The sequence below is a fragment of the Squalius cephalus genome, assembly GCF_949319135.1.
Source record: "Squalius cephalus genome assembly, chromosome: 3".
Lineage (NCBI taxonomy): Eukaryota > Metazoa > Chordata > Actinopteri > Cypriniformes > Leuciscidae > Squalius > Squalius cephalus.
In genome coordinates, this window is record NC_137124.1 from 18378116 (window position 1) to 18400935 (window position 22820).

The window sequence follows — 22820 nt, forward strand, 5'->3', positions numbered from 1 at the left end:
ATTGGTGAAGGGCGGAGGACTTGAGGAGGCGGTGTGACGGAGAACTCAGCCCGAACGCTTTGAAATCACATAGAGACGTCAGACGCAGTCTAAAACACCTGTCCTTATTTTACAAACTCTTATAACTTCAGATAAATTATAGTCAGAATACTACTTTTTTTATAGGCTGTTCTAGTATGGCGGATTTTAACATTATAAACATACGTGAAACGTGGACTTAAAGGACATAATACCAAGAGTGCATTTGACACGAGCTGAAGAAGAAGTGATTCTATTGTGGACAATAACGTCGATCGTTTGTAAGTATACGCTTTTGTTTACTAAGTAGCATTCTTAGTCTGCAACAAGTGAATTATATAATTAAATAAGTAATATATTTAATCAAAGTGCATGAGAGTCTAAACTGGTTGGTCAAAACTAAGGATTTACTAGGGAATTATTTTTGAAAAAGCGTCATTTCCGCTTTGGTGTTATGCTTCAAACACTCACCTGGGCACAGGTATCTATCTAAGTCGACCATATCTGCTTTAATGGCTGATTTATAGTACAAAGTGAAACTATGAGTAGGCTGTTATTATTTGTACGTTTGCGTTCTGAAGCTGCATTAAAGACTTTACTTCGTATCCCCTGCAATAAATCCCCTGCAGTTTAATCTAGTCTATAGGATAGGCTATACATACAATGTTAATCTTTATGCAGTTTTTTTCCTACCTACAGTGTGTGTAGTTTCAGTTTCAGTGTAGGCCTATGTGCTTTTTATATTTGTTGAAATTACACATTTTGTAAAAAAAGAAACAACTGAACTGACATTATTAATGCCGTATTATTAATGCTGTCATCTGTTTTGCTATTTCATGTTTGTGTAAAAGAAATGACCAGGCAAAGACTAGGCCTACAACAAATCTCTCAGATAACTGTGATATAATAATTAGTACTACACTGTTAATTGGAAAATTAGTAATATGTAGTATTACCTACATATTTTTTTTGTGACTAACCGGTCATAAGTCACCTGCATATGTTTGACAGATTTCTATAGTTTTTGAAGGATTAAAGTCAGACCTTTTGACAAAAATCCCAAACCAACAGAAGCTGTCATTTGTTTCAATGCGCTGGGTTTACACTTCTTCATAACTTTGTCAATGGCCACTCTTTTCTGCTTTCAAGACTTTAAAACGTTTGAAACATATTTGATGTAATGCTGTAGAATCTGTCTTATCTATCAGTTCACACCCATATGAAATGTGAATGGAAACAACCAAGCACGGCTTCATCAAGTTGGCTAGAGGAAAACAGGCCTGAATGTTGCAACTTGTTAACTGAAATGATTTGTTGTGTGATAATCTTTCAGTGTCCTCTTCAAATATCATTTTTCTCTTGTCAGTCAGGGTGTGGATTTTGGGCGTGTTGTCTTAGAATCTTATTTTGACGCTCTCGGGTTACCTGCTCAGACAAGCCCCCATAGTTTTAGAGTGATCTATTCAAGTATACTGGCTGATTATTCACTAAAGGACAAGGTCATGTGTCTGACTCTGAGTTGGTCTGTATGTTGTCCTAGTTCTGTAAACACAAGAGAGCAGAGAGTTTCTCATTTTCTCTTTGTACGCATGCTGATAGGAGTTCACATACACGTGAAGGCAATGACAGTGCTGAACAGCTCAAACTAGTATTTATTTAAGGTTTCATCCTATTCTGCACATAACTTTAAAACAATGCTTTGCATACTTGTGCATACAGTATGAAGCTGTTAGAGGGGGAGAGGGGAGATTTCCTTGCCAATACAAACAAGTTAGAATACATTAGAGAGGTATTCAGTGGTCATTCATAGCATACCGGTAATTACTTTATGAGTTTAATTGTATTGCACAGGTAAATCATTCTCTTTTACACACACATGCCTGAAGTGGTTGGCCACATACCTTTCTCCTCATTGGCATCTGCTGAAAAAAGTGGTTTGTTTGGTTTATAAACTTCTCTGCTTCCTTGATTCAAGTATCAGATTGTTTTGGCCCCGTCTGTTGCTATGGTTATATCACTGTCAATCATTGCTGTTTTGGATAGAGTTGTAAATCCAGAAACTTTGCAGCATGAAAAACAAAAACTTTTATTCAAATTGTATATGGATTATTAACAGAAAACGAGCAAAGAGCGCTCCTTTTATAATCACTGAAGCTTGGTGTTTTGCGCTGTGCTGAGCAGGTTCTGACTAACTTAAACGCCTCTGATTGGCCATTGCGTTCACATGCTCTACAGGTATGTCTGTGATTGGCTACAATGATTAACACTTCGAAAACACATTGTAAATAGAAACCTTTGAAACTCTTCACAGAACGCTTACACGAATACACACGGGAGTATTCGAAAGCTGTGATGTTAATGTTAATGTCAGCATTTACAAATAGATTATTCAAATCAAAAATTGTATCTGTTAATATTATTTAATGGATTATTTAATGCATTGCTCATTGTTCACTTAAGTTAGATAATGCATTAACTAATGTAATCTCAGAGGACCTTATTGTAACGTGTTATCAAAATTAGTATTAAATGTATTTTGAAAACAGTTTTAAATGTATATAAATCTTTATTTAGTTTATTTATTTATTTAGTTGATAATACATCCAGTTGAACTACAGTTGAAAATGACCTCAAACAGCCAAACTGGCAAATTTTCAGAAATGAGTTATGTGCACCATCCCTGTAAATCTAAACCGAATAAAGTAAAAAGGGATTAAAGCACCTTGCACTTTAAGAGGACTTTCTCAACAAAGCTCTCTTGTTTTTTTTGGCTGGCTGCAAATTCCCAACAGGCATCCATAGCAACCCAATGAAACCTCTAATTCTAACAGCCGTGCGGTGTCTGTTCAGAAGAGATATTTAAATGCAGTACTCTAGGTGTATATAACTAGTTTCTATGAAAATAAATCCAAAACTGTAAAGTGCTAACCAGAAAAATAAAGAATCTCTTTCAATCAAGTAACACTCTCAGATTTTTTAGGCTTATCGTACTTCCTTTTTTGATCTTATCTCATTGCTCTGTTTGCCTCTCAGAGTTGCTGTGGGACAGTCTAATAATGATGGATCATGACACTCAGTGGCTGTACCAGCTCCTCGCTGAAGTGCAGCTAGAGAGATTCTACCTAAGGATGCGAGATGGACTCAATGTGACACGAATTGAACACCTGAACTACGTTAAAGAAGCAGATCTCGAACAGATTGGCATTAGTAAACCAGGTTTGTCTTGTAAAGCAGTTTTTTTATTTGAAGATCATGTTGTTTTGATTTGTTTTGTGTACTTAAATCTCTTTCAGGGCTAAATATAATGTTTCTGATATCATTATTACCTTTACAGTTTTTCACAATTGCTTAGACACGTTTCTTGAAGCCTTCACTCATTTTCTCACAACATTAAACAAAACCAAATCTTCAAACTAATTACAAAAAAGCCCAGATTTTTCTGAAAAAAAACAAAATCAAACAATCGTCTCAAAACCATTTCACCTGTTCTCAAAATCAAAGCTTTCAGATCATACACACCATCAGTCAATATATAAACACTACAGAACATTCATTAGACACTACATAGCAGCATCCAGAGCATGTAGTAAAAAAAAAGTATATTGTATACAGTAGTAAAAGTATAGTAATCACAACTTGGTAAGGTGAATATATTGTACACTGTATGCATTTTGCAAGTCTAGTGCTCTATATCCAGCACTTGCATACTGTAAAAATGCAGTAGTCTAACTACAAAAGCCCAAAAGGTCAAAGAAAACTAAATGAAAAGCTCCAGTACAATCTTTTTTTTTTTTTTTTTTAACTGCAAAATCCAGTCCAGTACAGTTTTTCACAATTTTTAAAACACTGACTAAACTCTGTCCTCTGAACATAATTCTCAATGGCCTAAATCGCTCTTTCTTCAAAACCTTAAATAAGTTCAGGCAGTTAGACACCATTTGCAAATCATATGCATTCTTTTTGCAAAACTCTAAACATTATCACTCACTAAAACACATTTTGCATTGTGATGCACTTGTGTTGCAAAACAGTAACACAAGTGGCAAAAGTGAAACACAACTACCACAGTTTTCATCGTTTACACACAATGGCCCAAAATTGTTCACACTTGTTTGTAATGATGTGATCAGACCAACTGTCCAAAATATAAGCCAGTGTGCACAGGTGCACTGAATGTTGATACCAACTATGGAAGGAAACAATCTGAGAGGGAGAGGAGGAAGAGTATGTGTTTTTTCCTTTGGCTGGCAAGTGGCAAGGGACATAATTGCCTGTAATGTGGAAAAGATTCTCAGGCCGAACCCAGCATGAAGATGTGATGCTGAGGCAGAATGAATCTCTCTTTGACCTTGATTTTGAAGTTGCACATCTCTTTTGAGTGTACTGCTTTTCATTTAGAGTTTTCTTTGACCTTTTGGACATGAACTTGAAATATTTGACAAATATGTTTAGGCAATTGAGCATTTGGTTCAGAGAATGGGGTTTAGTGTTTTAGCAATTGTGAAAAACTAATATACACTCTTAGAAAAAAGTTTCAATTGGGTTCTATAGCCATAGGGTTCTGTATAACCATAGGGTTCTTGACTCAATTTTAAAGAACCATTTATGCCAAAAAGGTTCTATATGTGACCCTGGATCACAAAACCAGTCACATGGGTCAATTTTTTAAAATTGAGATTTCTACATCACATGGAAGCTGAATAAATAAGCTTTCCATTGATGTATGGTTTGTTAGAATAGGACAATATTTGGTTGAGATACAACTATTTGAAAATCTGGAATCTGAGGGTGAAAAAAAATCGAAACATTGAGAAAAACGCCTTTAAATTTGTCCATTTATGCTCGCGATTGTGCTGCATTCACTCACAAAAATAAATGTTTTATATATTTACGGTAGAAAATTTATAAATTATCTTCATGGAACATGATCTTTACTAAATATCCTAATGATTTTTGCCATAAAAGTAAAATCGATAATTTTGACCGATACAATGTATTGTTGGCTATTGCCACAAATATACCCTTGCGACTTATGACTGATTTTGTGATCCAGGGTCACAAATAAGAAGAAATGTCTTTAATGATTGCAAAATTCTTTCATGTTTAGTGTCAGCGATAAAGCATGTTTACAAAAAAATATTAATTTAAAAATGAATTAAAACTAAATCCATAAATTCATGATGGAAACCCCTAGAAGGTTCTATATATTAAGTGCCTGACAGAACCCTTTAAAGTTCTATATATAACCTTTTCTTCTAACTTGCAACATGTTTTGTGTGTCTGTTTGTTAGTTCTTAGCTTTGTATTTATTGGGGTTTTCCTGTGATTATTTTTTTTGTGTGTGTGTGTGTGTCAAAAGGACAGCGACGATTATGGGTAGCCGTCAAACATTACAAAACCAACATGCGACCACGGTCACGGATGACGAAGGTATAGTAGTATTTGACATCTTTACACACCCTCTCTGTTTATTCATTCACTTAGCCTACCTGTGCTAATCACTGTCTGTTTTCTGCTAGCCTTTCAATGCTTGCACCCCTGATGGAAGTGAGCAGAATAATGGTGTTAGGTCAGGCCAGGGGCCAGAGACGGGCCGCACGCTCCCCTGTCTTATCCAGAACAGTGAACTGATCTTTGGGGACAGGCTAGGCTCAGGTTCATTTGGGGTAGTTAGGAAAGCAGAGTGGCACACACCGACTGGACGAGTGGTGAGTACTCTATACCAAAAATGAGTATCTACGACTACGTATGTCCTCTTTTTTGTCTATCAAGATGCTTAAACACAGGAATAAATGTCATCCTAACTGTCATGTTTCCCTCTTTTTAAGTTGCCTGTAGCAGTGAAAACCTTGAGGAGTGGATCGTGCAGACAGGACGACATGGTGACTGAGTTCCTCCAGGAAGTTACAATCATGCAGTCTCTGGACCATCACAACATTATACACCTCTATGGTGTTGTCCTTACTCATCCTCTTAAAATGGTAAACATAACTTTTCATCTAAAATCATATTCTTTACTAATATTAGATTCTTTGTATGCATTTACCTATAAACAACTTATTCCATTTTTTATATTTGTTTTATTGTAACTTTACTGTTTATTGTATCAGTCCTGCTGACATTCAGACCAAAACATGAATGTGAGTGTGGTATTGGGTTTTATATACAGTGAGGAAAATAAGTATTTGAACACCCTGCTATTTTGCAAGTTCTCCCACTTAGAAATCATGGAGGGGTCTGAAATTGTCATCGTAGGTGCATGTCCACTGTGAGAGACATAATCTAAAAAAAAAAAAATCCAGAAATCACAATGTATGATTTTTTAACTATTTATTTGTATGATACAGCTGCAAATAAGTATTTGAACACCTGAGAAAATCAATGTTAATATTTGGTACAGTAGCCTTTGTTTGCAATTACAGAGGTCAAACGTTTCCTGTAGTTTTTCACCAGGTTTGCACACACTGCAGGAGGGATTTTGGCCCACTCCTCCACACAGATCTTCTCTAGATCAGTCAGGTTTCTGGGCTGTCGCTGAGAAACACTGAGTTTGAGCTCCCTCCAAAGATTCTCTATTGGGTTTAGGTCTGGAGACTGGCTAGGCCACGCCAGAACCTTGATATGCTTTTTACAGAGCCACTCCTTGGTTATCCTGGCTGTGTGCTTCGGGTCATTGTCATGTTGGAAGACCCAGCCTCGACCCATCTTCAATGCTCTAACTGAGGGAAGGAGGTTGTTCCCCAAAATCTCACAATACATGGCCCCGGTCATCCTCTCCTTAATACAGTGCAGTCGCCCTGTCCCATGTGCAGAAAAACACCCCCAAAGCATGATGCTACCACCCCCATGCTTCACAGTTGGGATGGTGTTCTTGGGATGGTACTCATCATTCTTCTTCCTCCAAACACGTTTAGTGGAATTATGACCAAAAAGTTCTATTTTGGTCTCATCTGACCACATGACTTTCTCCAATGACTCCTCTGGATCATCCAAATGGTCATTGGCAAACTTAAGACGGGCCTTGACATGTGCTGGTTTAAGCAGGGGAACCTTCCGTGCCATGCATGATTTCAAACCATGACGTAGTGTATTACCAACAGTAACCTTGGAAACGGTGGTCCCAGCTCTTTTCAGGTCATTGACCAGCTCCTCCCGTGTAGTTCTGGGCTGATTTCTCACCTTTCTTAGGATCATTGAGACCCCACGAGATGAGATCTTGCATGGAGCCCCAGTCCGAGGGAGATTGACAGTCATGTTTAGCTTCTTCCATTTTCTAATGATTGCTCCAACAGTGGACCTTTTTTCACCAAGCTGCTTGGCAATTTCCCCGTAGCCCTTTCCAGCCTTGTGGAGGTGTACAATTTTGTCTCTAGTGTCTTTGGACAGCTCTTTAGTCTTGGCCATGTTAGTAGTTGGATTCTTACTGATTGTATGGGGTGGACAGGTGTCTTTATGCAGCTAACGACCTCAAACAGGTGCATCTAATTTAGGATAATAAATGGAGTGGAGGTGGACATTTTAAAGGCAGACTAACAGGTCTTTGAGGGTCAGAATTCTAGCTGATAGACAGGTGTTCAAATACTTATTTGCAGCTGTATCATACAAATAAATAGTTAAAAAATCATATATTGTGATTTCTGATTTTTTTTTTTTAGATTATGTCTCTCACAGTGGACATGCACCTACGATGACAATTTCAGACCCCTCCATGATTTCCAAGTGGGAGAACTTGCAAAATAGCAGGGTGTTCAAATACTTATTTTCCTCACTGTAACAGTTCAATAAATAAGAAGTTAATAAATATCTACAGTTTAGATACAATATTTACATTTACTTTTTTGTGTGTTTCGCTAAGGAAACAAATGTTCAAATTAAAGCAGAATTAACCACTGCACTTTCTTCAATGAATCAGTGTATTTGAGTGAATCTGTTGAACGAATGATTCAATGACTCGCTTGTAAAGACCTGAATTAATTGTGTTTCTGAACCAAACAGTTTATTCAATGATTCAGTAATTCACTCATAAAGGGAATAACTTTTCGCTACATACTGGCGCAACAATGTAACTTGCAGAAAGTACAATACAAAATAAAATGTTTATATTAGTATAACATCTTGGTGCATACACTGCATTACTTTTTGGTCATTTGTATTTTACTTTACATTATTTTAACATTAACATTATTTAACATTATTCTAATAGATAGTGGAGTAAAATAAAAATATATATATAAACAAGGATGCATTCAATTGATCAAAAGGGACAGTAAAGACATGTATTATGTTACAAAAGCTTTCTATTTTAAGAAAAGGCTGTTCTTTTGAACTTTCTATGCATTAAAGAATTGTGATGAAATAACAGGAGGATGCAAATTGCAAGTAAAACTCAGTTTATTAAGATGGTCAGAAAAAGACACAGGCCGGGGACAAACACTCAGGTGGTGATGAAGCAGGGACGAGATGGCGATCCGGTGGTGGTGCGGTGAACTGCGTGCTCGAGTGAAGACAACCAGGAACCGTGGAACATCAAACGACACGAAGAACTGACGAAATCCAGAACGAAGAATCTTAGCAGACGAGGCACAGGAACAGGACACACACCGAGGAACAACCACAACGATCTGACAACATGAGAGGGAAATTACTGGGCATATAAAGGGAACTGAGATTGATGACAGCTGGAGACACTAATCAACACAACGAGTAACCACACCCACACAATTACATTCACACAGACACATCAGCATGAGACAGCCGATTCATGAACCGTGACAGTACCCCCTCTCCTAGGAACGCCGCCTGGCGTTCCCAGACACCCTTACCTGTCGATTGTAATCATCGATAAGGGAGTGATCCAGAATGTCTCTAGCAGGTACCCAACTTCTCTCCTCCGGACCGTAACCCTCCCAGTCCACCAAGTACTGAAATCCGCGTCCCCTCCGTCTCGAGTCCAGAATGCGATGTACCGAATAAGTTGGTTCCCCATCTACGAGTCGCGGCGGGGGGGGAACCGGGGCAGGCGGATTAAAGTGAGAATAAAACACAGGCTTGATTTTGGATACATGGAAGGCGGGATGAATTCTCCTGTACGCAGGAGGGAGTTTGAGTCGGACTGTCACCGGACTAATAATTTTGGTGACAGGAAACGGGCCAATGAATTTGGGAGCTAACTTGTTAGACACGGAGCGGAGCGGAATATTCTTTGTAGAAAGCCACACTTTTTGACCCACGACGTAAACGGGAGGCTTTGACCGGTGGCGATCGGCCTTGGCCTTCATGCGCCCCCCTGCTTGGAGTAGAGTCTCACGGGCTCTAGTCCAAGTATGGCGACACCTCTGGACGAATGCGTGAGCGGAGGGGACCGCGACCTCGGATTCCAGACTAGGAAAAATTGGTGGCTGGTAACCTAAACTACACTTAAAAGGCGAGAGGCCCGTGGATGACACTGGTAACGAATTGTGGGCGTACTCCACCATAGAAAGCTGTTGGCTCCAGGACGACGGATTCTTGGCAACCAAACATCGCAACATTCTCTCGAGGTCCTGGTTGGCTCGTTCAGACTGACCATTGCTCTGGGGGTGATAGCCCGAGGACAGACTGACCGTGGCCCCCAGTAACTTACAAAATTCTCGCCAAAATTTGGATACGAATTGGGAACCTCTGTCAGAGACCACGTCCATCGGGAGGCCATGTAACCGAAAGACGTGATCTATGACTGTGACCGCTGTCTCCTTGGCTGAAGGTAATTTGGGCAAGGGGATGAAATGTGCCGCCTTCGAGAACCGGTCCACTACGGTTAAAACAACCGTCATGCCCTTGGAGGGCGGGAGGGCGGTGACAAAATCTAGAGCGATATGGGACCAGGGTCTTGAAGGGACAGACAGAGGTCGAAGTAGCCCATCTGGGGGTTGGTTAGATGTCTTACCAGTGGCACAGACTGAACAAGCCAATACAAAATCGTGAATGTCGCGAGCCATTAATGGCCACCAGAATCGTTGTTTAACTAAAAAACTGGTTCGCGTCACTCCTGGATGACAAGCCACGTTGGAGCAATGACCCCATCGAATAACGTCGGACCGTAACCCCTCCGGAACAAACAAACGGCCCGGTGGGCAACCAGGCGGAGGCGTTACCCCTTCTAGGGCTGTCTTGACCCTCGATTCGACCTCCCATACTAGAGTGGAGACGACAATCTTCTCAGGTAAAATACACTCGGGAGTCACCGGGCGTTCGGAAGGATCAAAAATACGAGATAAAGAATCGGGTTTGATGTTTTTGGAACCCGGGCGGTACGAGAGAACAAAATCAAAACGTCCGAAAAAAAGAGCCCACCGAGCCTGCCTGGAGTTGAGTCTTTTAGCAGATCTGATGTATTCCAGATTCTTATGATCGGTCCAAACGATAAAGGGTACCCCCGAACCCTCTAACCAATGACGCCACTCCTCCAACGCTAACTTGACCGCCAACAACTCTCTGTTACCAATGTCATAATTACGTTCGGCAGGCGACAGTCGATGAGAAAAAAACGCGCAGGGATGCATCTTGTCGTCTGAGGAAGCGCGTTGTGAAAGAACTGCTCCTACTCCCACCTCTGACGCGTCGACCTCCACCACGAACTGACGTGTGGGATCAGGGGTGACAAGAATGGGAGCCGAAACGAAGCGACTCTTAAGTTTGGTGAACACTGCCTCGGCAGTGTTCGACCACCTGAACGTCGTTCGGGGGGAGGTCAAGGCGGTCAGAGGTGCGACTAGTTGGCTGAAATTGCGAATAAAACGCCGGTAAAAATTGGCGAATCCCAGAAACCGCTGTAGGGCCTTACGGGAATCTGGACTTGGCCAATCTACCACAGCCTTAACCTTGTCAGGATCCATGCGCACTCCCTCAGAAGAGATGATGTACCCTAGGAAGGGAACAGACTGTGCATGAAACGCGCATTTCTCCGCCTTGACAAAAAGCCCATTCTCTAACAATCTCTGGAGCACTCGTCTGACGTGTTGAACGTGTTCCTGGAGAGACGAAGAAAAAATCAATATGTCATCCAGGTAAACATATATGAACCGATCAACCATGTCTCTCAACACGTCATTAACGAGTGCCTGGAAAACCGCTGGACTGTTGGAAAGCCCGAAAGGCATAACCAAATATTCAAAGTGTCCTCTAGGGGTATTAAAAGCGGTTTTCCATTCATCCCCCTTCCTGATGCGAACCAAATGATATGCATTACGTAAGTCCAGTTTCGTGAAAATAGATGCTCCCTGCAACCTCTCAAAAGCTGAAGACATCAACGGCAAAGGATAAGAATTCTTTACCGTGATGTTGTTCAGCTCTCGGTAATCAATGCAAGGTCGCAGAGAACCATCCTTCTTCCCAACGAAAAAGAACCCCGCCCCCGCAGGAGAAGAGGAAGGTTGGATGAACCCAGAGGCTAGAGAATCAGAAATATATTTCTCCATGGCCTCCCTCTCGGGAACAGAAAGAGAGTAAAGTTTGCCCTTAGGCGGAGATTTACCTGGCAGTAGATCTATCGCACAGTCATAGGAACGATGCGGAGGAAGAGAAGCAGCACGAGACTTACTGAACACCTCCTTCAGGTCGAGGTACTCCGCGGGCACGTTTGACAAATCCGCTGCCTCACTCTGAAACACAGAACCAGACACAGAAGGACAGGCAGACAGTAAACAAGACTCATGACAGTGGTTACTCCAAGTGGAAACAGTGTTAGTGCTCCAGTCGACACGGGGATTGTGTTTGGACAGCCACGGGTGTCCCAAAACCACTGGTGCAAGTGGTGAGTCCATGAGGTGAAATGAAATGAGTTCCGTATGATTGCCCGAAGTGATGAGGGTGATGTTTTCAGTAGAATGAGTAATCCGGGGGAGTTCTTGACCATTGAGTGCGTTGACAGTAATGTGACGTGAGAGAGGAGTGATGGGAATCTGAAGCTTCAGTGCAAGTTTAAAGTCCATGAAATTACCCTCTGCTCCCGAATCCAGTAGTGCGCTGGTGCTGTGCGTCGATGTTCGCCATCTCAGTCTTACCGGGAGGAGGGTCGATGATGGTGATGAGGTCTTCTCGGCGGAGATCCCACCCGATAGTAGCCTCATACTTACTATCGGGCTTGCCCTTTTACCGGGCAGGCATGGATGTAATGGCCCGCCCGGCCACAGTAAAGACAGAGTCCTTGGGATCTCCGCCTTTCCCTCTCCTCCCGGGAAAGCCGAGCTCTCCCCACCTGCATGGGCTCATGGTCGAATGTGGGGCTGACCGCGCTCGCGCCGCCGGGTTGATGGTCCTCCGTGCTGGGCTGTGGGTGACTGGTACGCGTTAATCTGGTCACACGATTCAGACGAGCGTCAACTCTTAAAGCCAGTTCCACCAATCCATTGAGGGTCTCGGGTAAGTCCAGGGCATAAATCTCCTGTTGAACGCGGTCAGCCAGCCCATGCAGGAACATATCCCACTGCGCCTCCTCGTTCCAACGGCACTCTGCGGCCAGGGTGCGGAACCGGATAGAAAAGTCCGCCACCGAGCCTTCTCCCTGTCGCAGTTCGGCGAGTAATCTGGCCGCCTCCTTACCCGCCACTGCACGATCGAATACTCTCCTCATCTCCTCGGAGAGTGCCAGGAACGAGGTGCAGCAGTTGTCTCCGTTCTCCCACACCGCCGTTCCCCAAAGCGCTGCTCTCCCTGACAGCAGGGTCAACACAAATGCCACCTTAGCCTGTTCGCTCCGGAACGTGCGTGGCTGTAGAGCGAAATGCATGGAACATCTCGTGAGGAACGCTCTGCAAAATTCCGGCTCGCCGGAATAACCCTCGGGTGTGGGTAGGCGTGGCTCTGGGCTGTCTGCAGCAGCAGGCGCTGGTGGTGGGGGAACGGACGGCGTGGGGGGCGCAGTGGGAGTCCGTAGAAGTTGTACCTGTTGGGTGAGCTCGGACACCTGCTTCACGAGTGCTTGCACCGCCCGACCTGTGCCCGAGATGCTCTCCTCTTGCTGGTCCATACGTGAGATACTGTGAGCGATGAAATCGTTGATCTGGGACGGGCTTGCTGCATCCATGATCTGGTCAGATCGTTCTGTGATGAAATAACAGGAGGATGCAAATTGCAAGTAAAACTCAGTTTATTAAGATGGTCAGAAAAAGACACAGGCCGGGGACAAACACTCAGGTGGTGATGAAGCAGGGACGAGATGGCGATCCGGTGGTGGTGCGGTGAACTGCGTGCTCGAGTGAAGACAACCAGGAACCGTGGAACATCAAACGACACGAAGAACTGACGAAATCCAGAACGAAGAATCTTAGCAGACGAGGCACAGGAACAGGACACACACCGAGGAACAACCACAACGATCTGACAACATGAGAGGGAAATTACTGGGCATATAAAGGGAACTGAGATTGATGACAGCTGGAGACACTAATCAACACAACGAGTAACCACACCCACACAATTACATTCACACAGACACATCAGCATGAGACAGCCGATTCATGAACCGTGACAAGAATCCTGAATTTTTTTTTATTATGGTTTGCACAAAAATATTAAGCATTGATAATCGTAAGAAGTGCTGGTGATGCTAAGATGGATGACATAATTACACTTTTTCTTTTTTATCAGGTAACAGAGCTGGCTCCTCTCGGTTCTTTATACGACACTCTGCGTATACGACAGGGAGAATATCCTCTTTCCCGACTCTGGCTCTTCAGCACACAGATTGCTGCAGGTATGGAGTACCTAGAGTCCAGACGCTTCATCCACAGAGACCTTGCCGCCCGGAATGTGTTCTTGGCTGCTAGAGAGGAAGTGAAGATTGGAGACTTTGGACTAATGAGAGGCTTGAATCTGAACAAAGACCCCTATATCATGACGCCACACAAACGCATCCCCTTCGCATGGTGAGAAACTGAATTTAAAAAGAGTTCTGAGTACAATTTCAGAAAGCAAAGAGTAGAAACAGTGAGCTTCATTGTTTCACTATTACCCACTTAGGTCAAGGATAGTAATTCCATCCTCCTTTCTGTAGGTGTGCTCCTGAGAGTTTGCGTGTGGGTTCTTTCTCTCATGCTTCAGATGTCTGGATGTTTGGTGTCACATTGTGGGAAATGTTCACTTACTGTGAGGAGCCCTGGTTGGGACTGTCTAGCAGACAGGTACATAGTTGGTTTGATGCAGATAAAGTGTAAAAAAATGTGTTCCGTTAATGAAGTGCATCTGTAAACGCCACTATTTCCAATGTGACTAATGGATGCGCGTTGTCGTGTAGATTTTGTGTCGTATAGAGCGGGAAGGTGAGCGGTTGGAGAGACCTCCAGACTGTCCGCAGGAGTTGTACTCTGTAATGCGCAAATGTTGGGCCTGCAGTCCTGCTGACCGACCGACCTTCTCACAGCTCACCACCATGGTAGCAGATGTAAGTGTTAAGCCTCTGCCTCTCATTAAAAAAATAATCTCATTACTATACACTACTGTTCAAAGGTTTTGGGTCAGTAAGTATATACTTTTTACCAAATTAATACAGCCTTGATGAGCATTATCTTACCAACCCCAATCTTTTGAACAGCACCACTTGTGCTATTGATATTACAAAAGATGTATCTAAACTCAGGATGTATTCTTTCTCTAATTTCTCTCTCTTTAATGTATTTTCAGGCACAGCCAATGGAGGTTCGTGCTGTGAAAGATCTCATAGATCCCAGAAAACTCTGTCTACAGGCGAATGATCTAGTGACTGTAATAGACCATGGGTAAGAGAGCCCATTGGCAAACTATATTTTAATTGATTTTTAATTCGAATGTATTTTCTTTCTTTCTTTTATTTACTCCCTTCTTTTTGTTTATTTTCTATATTGTCTATTTCCTTTACCTTATGCTCTTTGGCAGTATTGTTAACAGTAATGCCAATAAATCTTAGTTGACTCTGGCTCTGGTAAAGGTCGTTGTGGGTAATTATTAACCTGTCTCCCCTCCCTTTGACTTAGTAGCATTCCATTCATAGTTCAACCCCTAATTTCAATCATCAAAGAAGTTTTGTCAGACTCTCATGCAAACCACACTTGGACAGTACAAAAATTCAACAAATGTTGAATTTGACAGAACAAATTCCTCATAATTTAATAATTACAGCAAAACTAGGTACCAATGACTTTAAACCGTTTTAGATATTAGTGACATTTGATACTATTGAAATAATTAGCATATGCAATATGCATTAGCAGATAGATTTCCCAATATATTGAAGTTTGGAGTGCAAATCAGTGACTTGACAGAGAAGGGAAGGTGCTGTGTAATATCCATCTAAATGTATTTGTAAATTAAAAGTAGAGAAACCAAATAGGGCTTTGTGGAAGTCATCTTAGATGCTATAAAACTGACTATGCTATGCTCTTATGTTTCCTCATAGGCTGGAAATTTGTGAGTGGAAGGGGCAAAACCAGAGAACTCTAAGTGTTGGCTGGTTCCCCCCTGTGTTAGCTGCCCCTGCTTTCACAGCAGCAGCTTCTGTGTCTGGTTCGACACGCAGCTGGGCCACCCCAGAACGAACAGATGAGTGAGTGACATTTTAAATTAAGTTGTAAACAGTATGGGTTGAATTTACTAAAGAGCTGAATGTCACTCTAATGGGACTGTTTATGTGACTTTTGCCATTCAATGTGAACTTTTCAGCCCCAGACATTGGAGGATTCCAGTAGCAAGAGAGAAGGCAGTCTCAAATCTGAAGAAAATGTCAGGTTAGAACTTAAAATATACTCTAACAAACTTCTTACTTTATCATTTGAGTATTATTGAAGGCCTGAACGTACTGCAAAATAGGTTATTGTCTTGTAGGCTATACACTAGCATTCAAAAGTTATGGGTTGGCAAGATTTTTTTTTAAAGATTTTTTTCCTGTATTCCTAAAGGATTCATTAAATTGACCAAAAAGTGACAGTAAAGACTTTCACATTGTTATAAAACATTTTTTTTCAAATAAACGCTCTTCTTTTAAACTTTCTATTTATCAAATAATTTTGCAAAACATGTATCATGATTTCCACAAAAATATTAAGCAGAACAACTGTTTTCAACATTGATGATAGTAAGAAATGTTTCTTGAGCACCAAATCAGCATGTTAGAATAATTTCTGAAGGATCATGTGAAACTAAAGACTGGAGTAATGCTGCTGAAAATTCAGCTTTGCCATCACAGGAATAAATTACATTAAAATATATTCAAATAGTAATAACAATATTACTGCATTTTTGATCAAATAAATGCAGCCGTGCTGAGCATAAGAGCCAAAATCATAAAAAAAATCATACCAAACCTCAAATTTTGAATGATAGTGTATCTAATCCCATTCTGTGTCTTACTCTCATTCTTCAGGCATGTCGATAAGCCTGGAGTCCATCCTTGATGTTTCAAAGGACAAAGGTCAAGGTGCTGGTGGGAATGGAGCTCAGAGACCTGACCCACGCAGACTCATGCAGAGTAATTTGATGAGAGACCCCCGCAGGTTTAGTGATGCTGTTGTCATCCCACCTCCACGCCCACCACCCCCCAGCATCAAATGCATCAGCCCACCAACCACTGGCTTCAAACCCCAGATGATGTTCCATGATCGGAGAACAGCAAACCCAGCTGGCTGGACCCCTCAAACTCCTCCAAAGCTACAGACACAGGTCCAATTCCAACCACAGCAGCAGTGTTTAGGGACTAACAACCTTGTCAGGATGGCACATCTGGCCAAGTCAAGCCCTCAGTTAGATGATGGCCTTGAGAGAGAGCAAGAGAAAGAAGAGAGGGAGAAGGGAAGGGAGAGGTATCCACCACAAGTTAACAAGGAAGCAGTCATAGCGCAGGTATGCAGACTTTTTCATGTTCAACAATTTTTATATCTTATAAATGTGATGTACTATGTACTATTTCTATAAAATGTAATAAATAACTTATAATATATATAATTAGTTTATATATATATATATATATATATTAGGGGTGTGCCATATCATACCGTCCACGATAATACCGGTATACATTTTTACATGATAAAAAAGTGTCATATCGCGATATCACTGATATAGCGATGCAATGACGTATGGCGCATTACGTTCCTTAGCACGCACAATAACAACACCTGTCTGAGCGCGAGAGCAGCAAGTCAGCCTCCAATGACGATTTAGTACCTAAAAAGGAGCTACTTCAATAGTATTTTAATAATTCCCGCAGGTCTACCACTTATAATGCGGGAAATTCCCCCGCAAATATTGATTTTACCAACCGCGTGAGTTTTCAGCGGTGACGCGTCTTCTCTCTCTCTCGCTTTCAAAATGGGTTGCACAAGTCAAGCGTCGATACCACACTCTTGTGTTTAGCAGTCAGGACATGACGGAATTGTCTTTTGTCACTTGCATCGTAACTAAAGTTTATCATTTTCACTTCTTTTTAAGTCTTATCAGTTTAAACATTTGCGATTTTAAACTATTCAGTACTCTCGCGCGCTCTCTGAGAGATGTTTACTCTGCGTGCATACAGTAAAGCCGCCTCACAAACAGCTCGCGAGTAACAAAAGTTCTGTTTCGTGGATTATATTGCTTTAACGGGGGAAAAAACACGCAAAATTGTGTAAAAATTCCGGTCATGGTTAGCATATTCGTAAACAGTCGGTTATGTCTGAAATAACCATAAAACGTGCGTGACAGTGTGACAGACAGTATAACAGTAATGGATCCGGGCACTAGCTCTAAAAGTGACAGCAGCCATATGTGTCTGTCATTAATGTTGTCGTCAAAACAACAAAAGATAGCTTTCATTGTAAGTTAATCAGAATTAATAGCCTTTAATTTAATTTAGTCAGGACTAGTGTTATTTTACATTTGATTACCTTATTCAGTTTCTGTAGTATTTCTGAATAGTGTTAGACCTACCCAAAAACGTTTCTCTTTATTTGTATCTTTATTATTTTGTATATATGTTTTGCAACTTTTTTCAATTTAATTCAAAGATTGAAATCAAGCTTCCTTGTGTTGTGTAAACTCTGAAATACAAAATTACCCAATTGTAAAAACACAATGAGTGAGCAAACATTTAGGTGAGATAAATGTAATAAAAAAAATTGTCAAATTTTTTTTTTATATCGTCATAAATATCATTATCGCAAATATTCTTGAAATATCGTGATATAATTTTGAGGCTATATCGCCCACCCCTAATATATATATATATATATATATATATATATATATATATATATATATATATATATATATATATATACAGAGACTACCATTCAAAAGTTTGTGGTCAGTAAAGTTAAAATAAATAAATAAATATAATTTTGCCGGTAGAACCGGTGTCCTAGTTACACCCCTGGTCTCCACCTCCAAACTCAAGGTGTTCTTTGCCCTTCACCATGTTGGTTCTGCCACCGCTCATTTCGTTTTATCCATATCAACCGGAATGCTAGCTCTGCCTGTTTGGTAATGTTTGCTACCAGCTGTTTCCTAGCCCTGCCATCAATCCCAAGCAGTCCAAGGGTCCTTCAAAGAGACAATATCAGGTTTGAGGCTAATATGGATTATTTCCTCTGGAAATTTGAGCTGCTTCTTAAGGTCTGACCGCATCTACCAGTCGTTTGCCGTGGCCAGGACTCCTTTACTCCTCATCTCTGTGTTCACACTCTCCCCAGACCTTAGGAACTGAATGAAACAAAGCCCCTTAAGAGGTTGTTTCGGCTTCTTTCTTGCCACAAGAGTTAAAATTTGGTCATGTTGCCACCAAAACTTGACCTCTTGAGGAGTGGACATGCTCAAGGTTAGCTGGCTTTGTATGGAGGTGGCCATGTATGAAGGTTTGATGGAGTAACTTACTCCGGTACTCTTCCATGTTCCAGATGTCCTGCCAGGTCAGAACCTTCTCCCGCACACTCTCCCACCTGCTTATTCATGGCGCTCCTCCGTCTCCCTCAATGCACTGCTGGCTAACCACTTGCGACCTGTTCTGACCTCAATGTCCACCTGATGTACTCTTGGGTCTTTACTGTCTCGCAGCATCATCGCCTGCCATGTTTTTGATACCTTATACTCCACCACTGATGTTACTGGCAGCTGCCTGAACTTTACAGGCCTATGGAGCAGAAGCTTTTCGGAATGACCTACCATATCCTCAAATAGTTGTACATCTTCCTTTCCAACCTCTCCACAGTAGAGACGGGTACCTCATAAATGAGCAGTGGCCAGAGCACTCTGGGTATGACTCCGCGCTGGTATCCCCAAACCTTATACTTGCCGGGTTAGCCGCTCTTCTCCAGGGATGTCATCCAAGTTTCAACTTCCTTAAACATTTCCATCACGCTTTGCTTGTCATTGAGGTCTGCCTGTGTCACTTCCCTAAGCTCTTCACTGGCTTTTCTTGGACCGTTGGGATGGTGTCCTGCTTGATCTTAAAGCGAAACCAATCCTGGACATGCCCTCTCCTCAACACCAAACTTCTGGACTTTGCAGGTTTAAACTCCATCCTTGACCAATCGGTGAGCTTAACCAAGTCCTAGAAAAAAGTTATATTTTTGGCAAATGTAAAGGCCCTTACACACCAAAAGGGAAATGAATAAGCCTCAGGCTGGAGGAAATGCAAATTCTCACCTGTACAGTAGACACAGCTCAAACAAACCTTTCTGCTGTGCTGCCGTTCTGGATTTCAGAAGAATCTGATGCAGGAGAAGAAAGTTCAACACTCTTACTTAAAGGAACACTCCACCATTTTTTGAAATAGGGCTTATTCACCTTCTTTCCCACATTTAGATAGGTGGGCAAATGCATTTTTGTCTCAGTGCATGCATTGTTTTAGTTTGACAGGGTCGGCGCTAGCTTAGCTTAGCACAATGAATGGAATCCTTTGTTGCCAGCTAGCATGTCCTGAGTAAAAGTGATAAAAAAAACAACAAAAAAACCCACCTAATTACTTCTTGTGGCCTGCGTATTCACAACAGGTACAAATAGCGATGCAGATTAATACTAGGCGATTTCCTAGGCAGATATTGACTTGGGACTATATTAGGGGGAAGCACAGGCGAATCACTGCTGCTTAGGCGAAGCACTGCTACTTGGGCGCAGAGATATCACGCAACACATGAAATGTGAATATGTGGTATAATATGTGAATGTGAATTCGTGTTGGCTCTCATCCTCAAGTCCTCAGGCTGTTGAGCGATCGCAACCTCCTCCTCCTGTCATTCTATTTCCGAAGCACGAAGCTCATCTTCTGAAAACTCAGGTATGGTTCTGGCTCTGGCTCTTGACTGTCTGAGAAGTCACCATCTTCGTCTCTCACAAAATTAGCCATGTTCATTGCCATTCATTTACTGTAGGAAAAATAGCCAGCTACTATTCACGCCGGTATGTTGACGGAAGTCGTGGGATTTCATGTGTTGCGTGATATCTCTGCGCCCAAGTAGCAGTGCTTCGCCTAAGCAGCAGTGCTTCGCCTAAGCAGCAGTGCTTCGCCTGTGCTTCCCCCTAATATAGTCCCAAGTCAATATCTGCCTAGGAAATCACCTAGTATTAATCTGCATCGCTATTTGTACTCGGTGTGAATACGCAGGCCACAAGAAGTAATTAGGTGTGTGTTTTTTTGTTTTTTTTTCACTTTTACTCAGGACATGCTAGCTGGCAACAAAGGATTCCATTCATTGTGCTAAGCTAAGCAAGCGCCGACCCTGTCAAACTAAAACAACGCATGCACTGAGACAAAAATGCATTTGCCCACCTATCTAAATGTGGGAAAGAAGGTGAATAAGCCCTATTTCAAAAAACGGTGGAGTGTTCCTTTAAGCAATAAAAACAAAAAAATTAAACACAAATGTGATGTTTATCTAGTCATTTTTGCTTATTAGTATGGTTGAAATGGATCATCAAAGGTCAGCAGCTAAGACATTGGTTAATAAAGTGAGATTAAATACATTTGTGTAATTTAACATATTTAATTAATTGATTTTGCATTTCACTCCCCTCAATTGTGCAATACTTTTTGTGCAAGTTTTTGCTCACATTTAGTCTAGAACTACAATATCCGCCATGTTTACACAACGCACACAACAGCGCTGCACTTATTCCCGATTTCTCTCAACATGAGGACAGAAGATCTGTCAGTTAATGAATGGGAAAACAAAGTAACTTGCCTTACTTATATGAAAAAAATACTTTTATTTGTATTTCGTAGTAAATTTATAAGTAATGTGTTTTTAAAAATATATTTTTTGTTTATTTTTTTGTGTAATACAATTCTCTTTTGTCATCAGGTTCAGGAGGCGGTGCATGGAGTGACCATTGAGGAGGCTCAGAGAGCTCTGCATCGCAATGACTGGAATCCTGCAAGGGCGGAACAGCAGCTTAAAGTAATAGAGATTTAACACTTGTTCAAAGTAAACGATTTCATACATTGCATACATTACTTTGATTCTCAATGTCATTCACTGTCAATCTTTTGGGTTTTCCTTGCGTCATCAGACAGACCAGCTCTATTACATGAATCAGTGCTCTCGTGAGGAATGCCAAAAAATCCTCGCCCGCTACAACTGGGACCTGCATGTGGCAAGCCGTTACGTCATCCGGCTGGTTAACAGAGAAAGAACTGCACCGGATAAACGAGGAGAAAGAGTTTAACGCAAGACAATGTTAAGCGTTAAGATTGTTCATAATTATTTAGGATTTCAATTTTTTTGTGATATCACTGAATTGTCAAGGTCACACAAAAACTCTGATGAAGTTTCCATTCATCTCCAATGTGAAACTATCTATAGTGACTGTATTATTGCTTGATGGATAAACTGGTGATATCAGTTGTTATTTTACATCTGTTTGGAAAGACAGCATAATCGTTCGTATTAAATGCACAATGTTTTTTTTTAACAGATGTCATTCCAGTTGCCATTGTGACTGCTTATTGTTAATTATTTACAGTTTTTTTGTATTCAAATAGTTTGTGATATGTGTATGTGATAAATTCAGTGAAACTGTGTAAATGTATATGACTTATGGAATGTTAGGAATATTTGTATATGTTTAATAAAGTAAAACTTGCTTTTTTGCAGATTTTCATACAATTATTAGAAATTAAAACATACAAGGTTATGGAAAATAAAATGCTGTGTATTTTCCATAAAGAGATGACTCGATTTTTCACCAGTGTTTTAACAAACATTTTCCACATAAATACCAAGTTAGCCTATAGGCTAAATATATAAATATAAATATATATATTTATCACAAAAACAAAGTGTGCCATAAAATGTTGACAGAAAACTACCAATACGTTATTGTTTCTGCAGTTGAAACATGTGCTTGTATTGTGACATTAAAACAAGACCTCATATGGTAGAAGAATATTCATTAACAAATAAATGTCCTATTAATTTTACATCAATACTTGAATGGGAAATGAGGCTGAAAAGAAGAGTTGCTGTACCCAGAACAACCACAATGTGTCATTGGAGAGCTAAATCTTATTATGAAAGCTAAATACTAATTATGAAAAAGAGTGACAATAGAAACTGACACTTTCAAGAAACAAATCAAATCGTCTGCAGACATAAAATGTGGATTTGCATCAAGTCCTTATTAATCCTAACAATCTTGAAAGACTGCACACTGGCTCCTCAGAGACTTAAAATGGAATTATGACAGATAAGTGACTTTGTTTGAGGTTGATTCAGTTAATTTAGGCCCTTATGCCAAGTCTCTTATGCTCACCAAGGCTGCATTTATCTAATCAAAAACACAATACAATTGTAATATTGTAAAATATTATTACATTTTACTCT

At 40.9% G+C, this 22820-nt stretch overlaps 1 protein-coding gene across 1 annotated transcript; it reads left to right on the top strand.

Annotated features, from left to right (window-relative positions):
* On the top strand, positions 1–22160 carry tnk1 (tyrosine kinase, non-receptor, 1). The gene is made up of 14 exons (XM_079866854.1): positions 1–299; positions 3052–3234; positions 5378–5448; positions 5538–5726; positions 5847–5999; positions 13645–13922; positions 14051–14177; positions 14291–14437; positions 14677–14771; positions 15428–15574; positions 15691–15755; positions 16391–16866; positions 21300–21395; positions 21508–22160. The coding sequence occupies exons 2-14, from the start codon at positions 3075–3077 to the stop codon at positions 21661–21663; spliced, it is 2160 nt and encodes a 719-aa protein (XP_079722980.1). The 5' UTR covers positions 1–299; positions 3052–3074; the 3' UTR covers positions 21664–22160.
* Positions 22161–22820: the final 660 nt, after the last annotated feature.

Excerpts from the sequence above, each read along its gene's own strand:
- tnk1 (XM_079866854.1), top strand. The coding sequence starts at position 3,075 with ATGATGGATCATGACACTCAGTGGCTGTACCAGCTCCTCGCTGAAGTG. Across the intron at positions 5,727-5,846 it reads ACACACCGACTGGACGAGTG|TTGCCTGTAGCAGTGAAAAC; the intron begins GTGAGTACTCTA and ends CCTCTTTTTAAG. Across the intron at positions 6,000-13,644 it reads TTACTCATCCTCTTAAAATG|GTAACAGAGCTGGCTCCTCT; the intron begins GTAAACATAACT and ends CTTTTTTATCAG.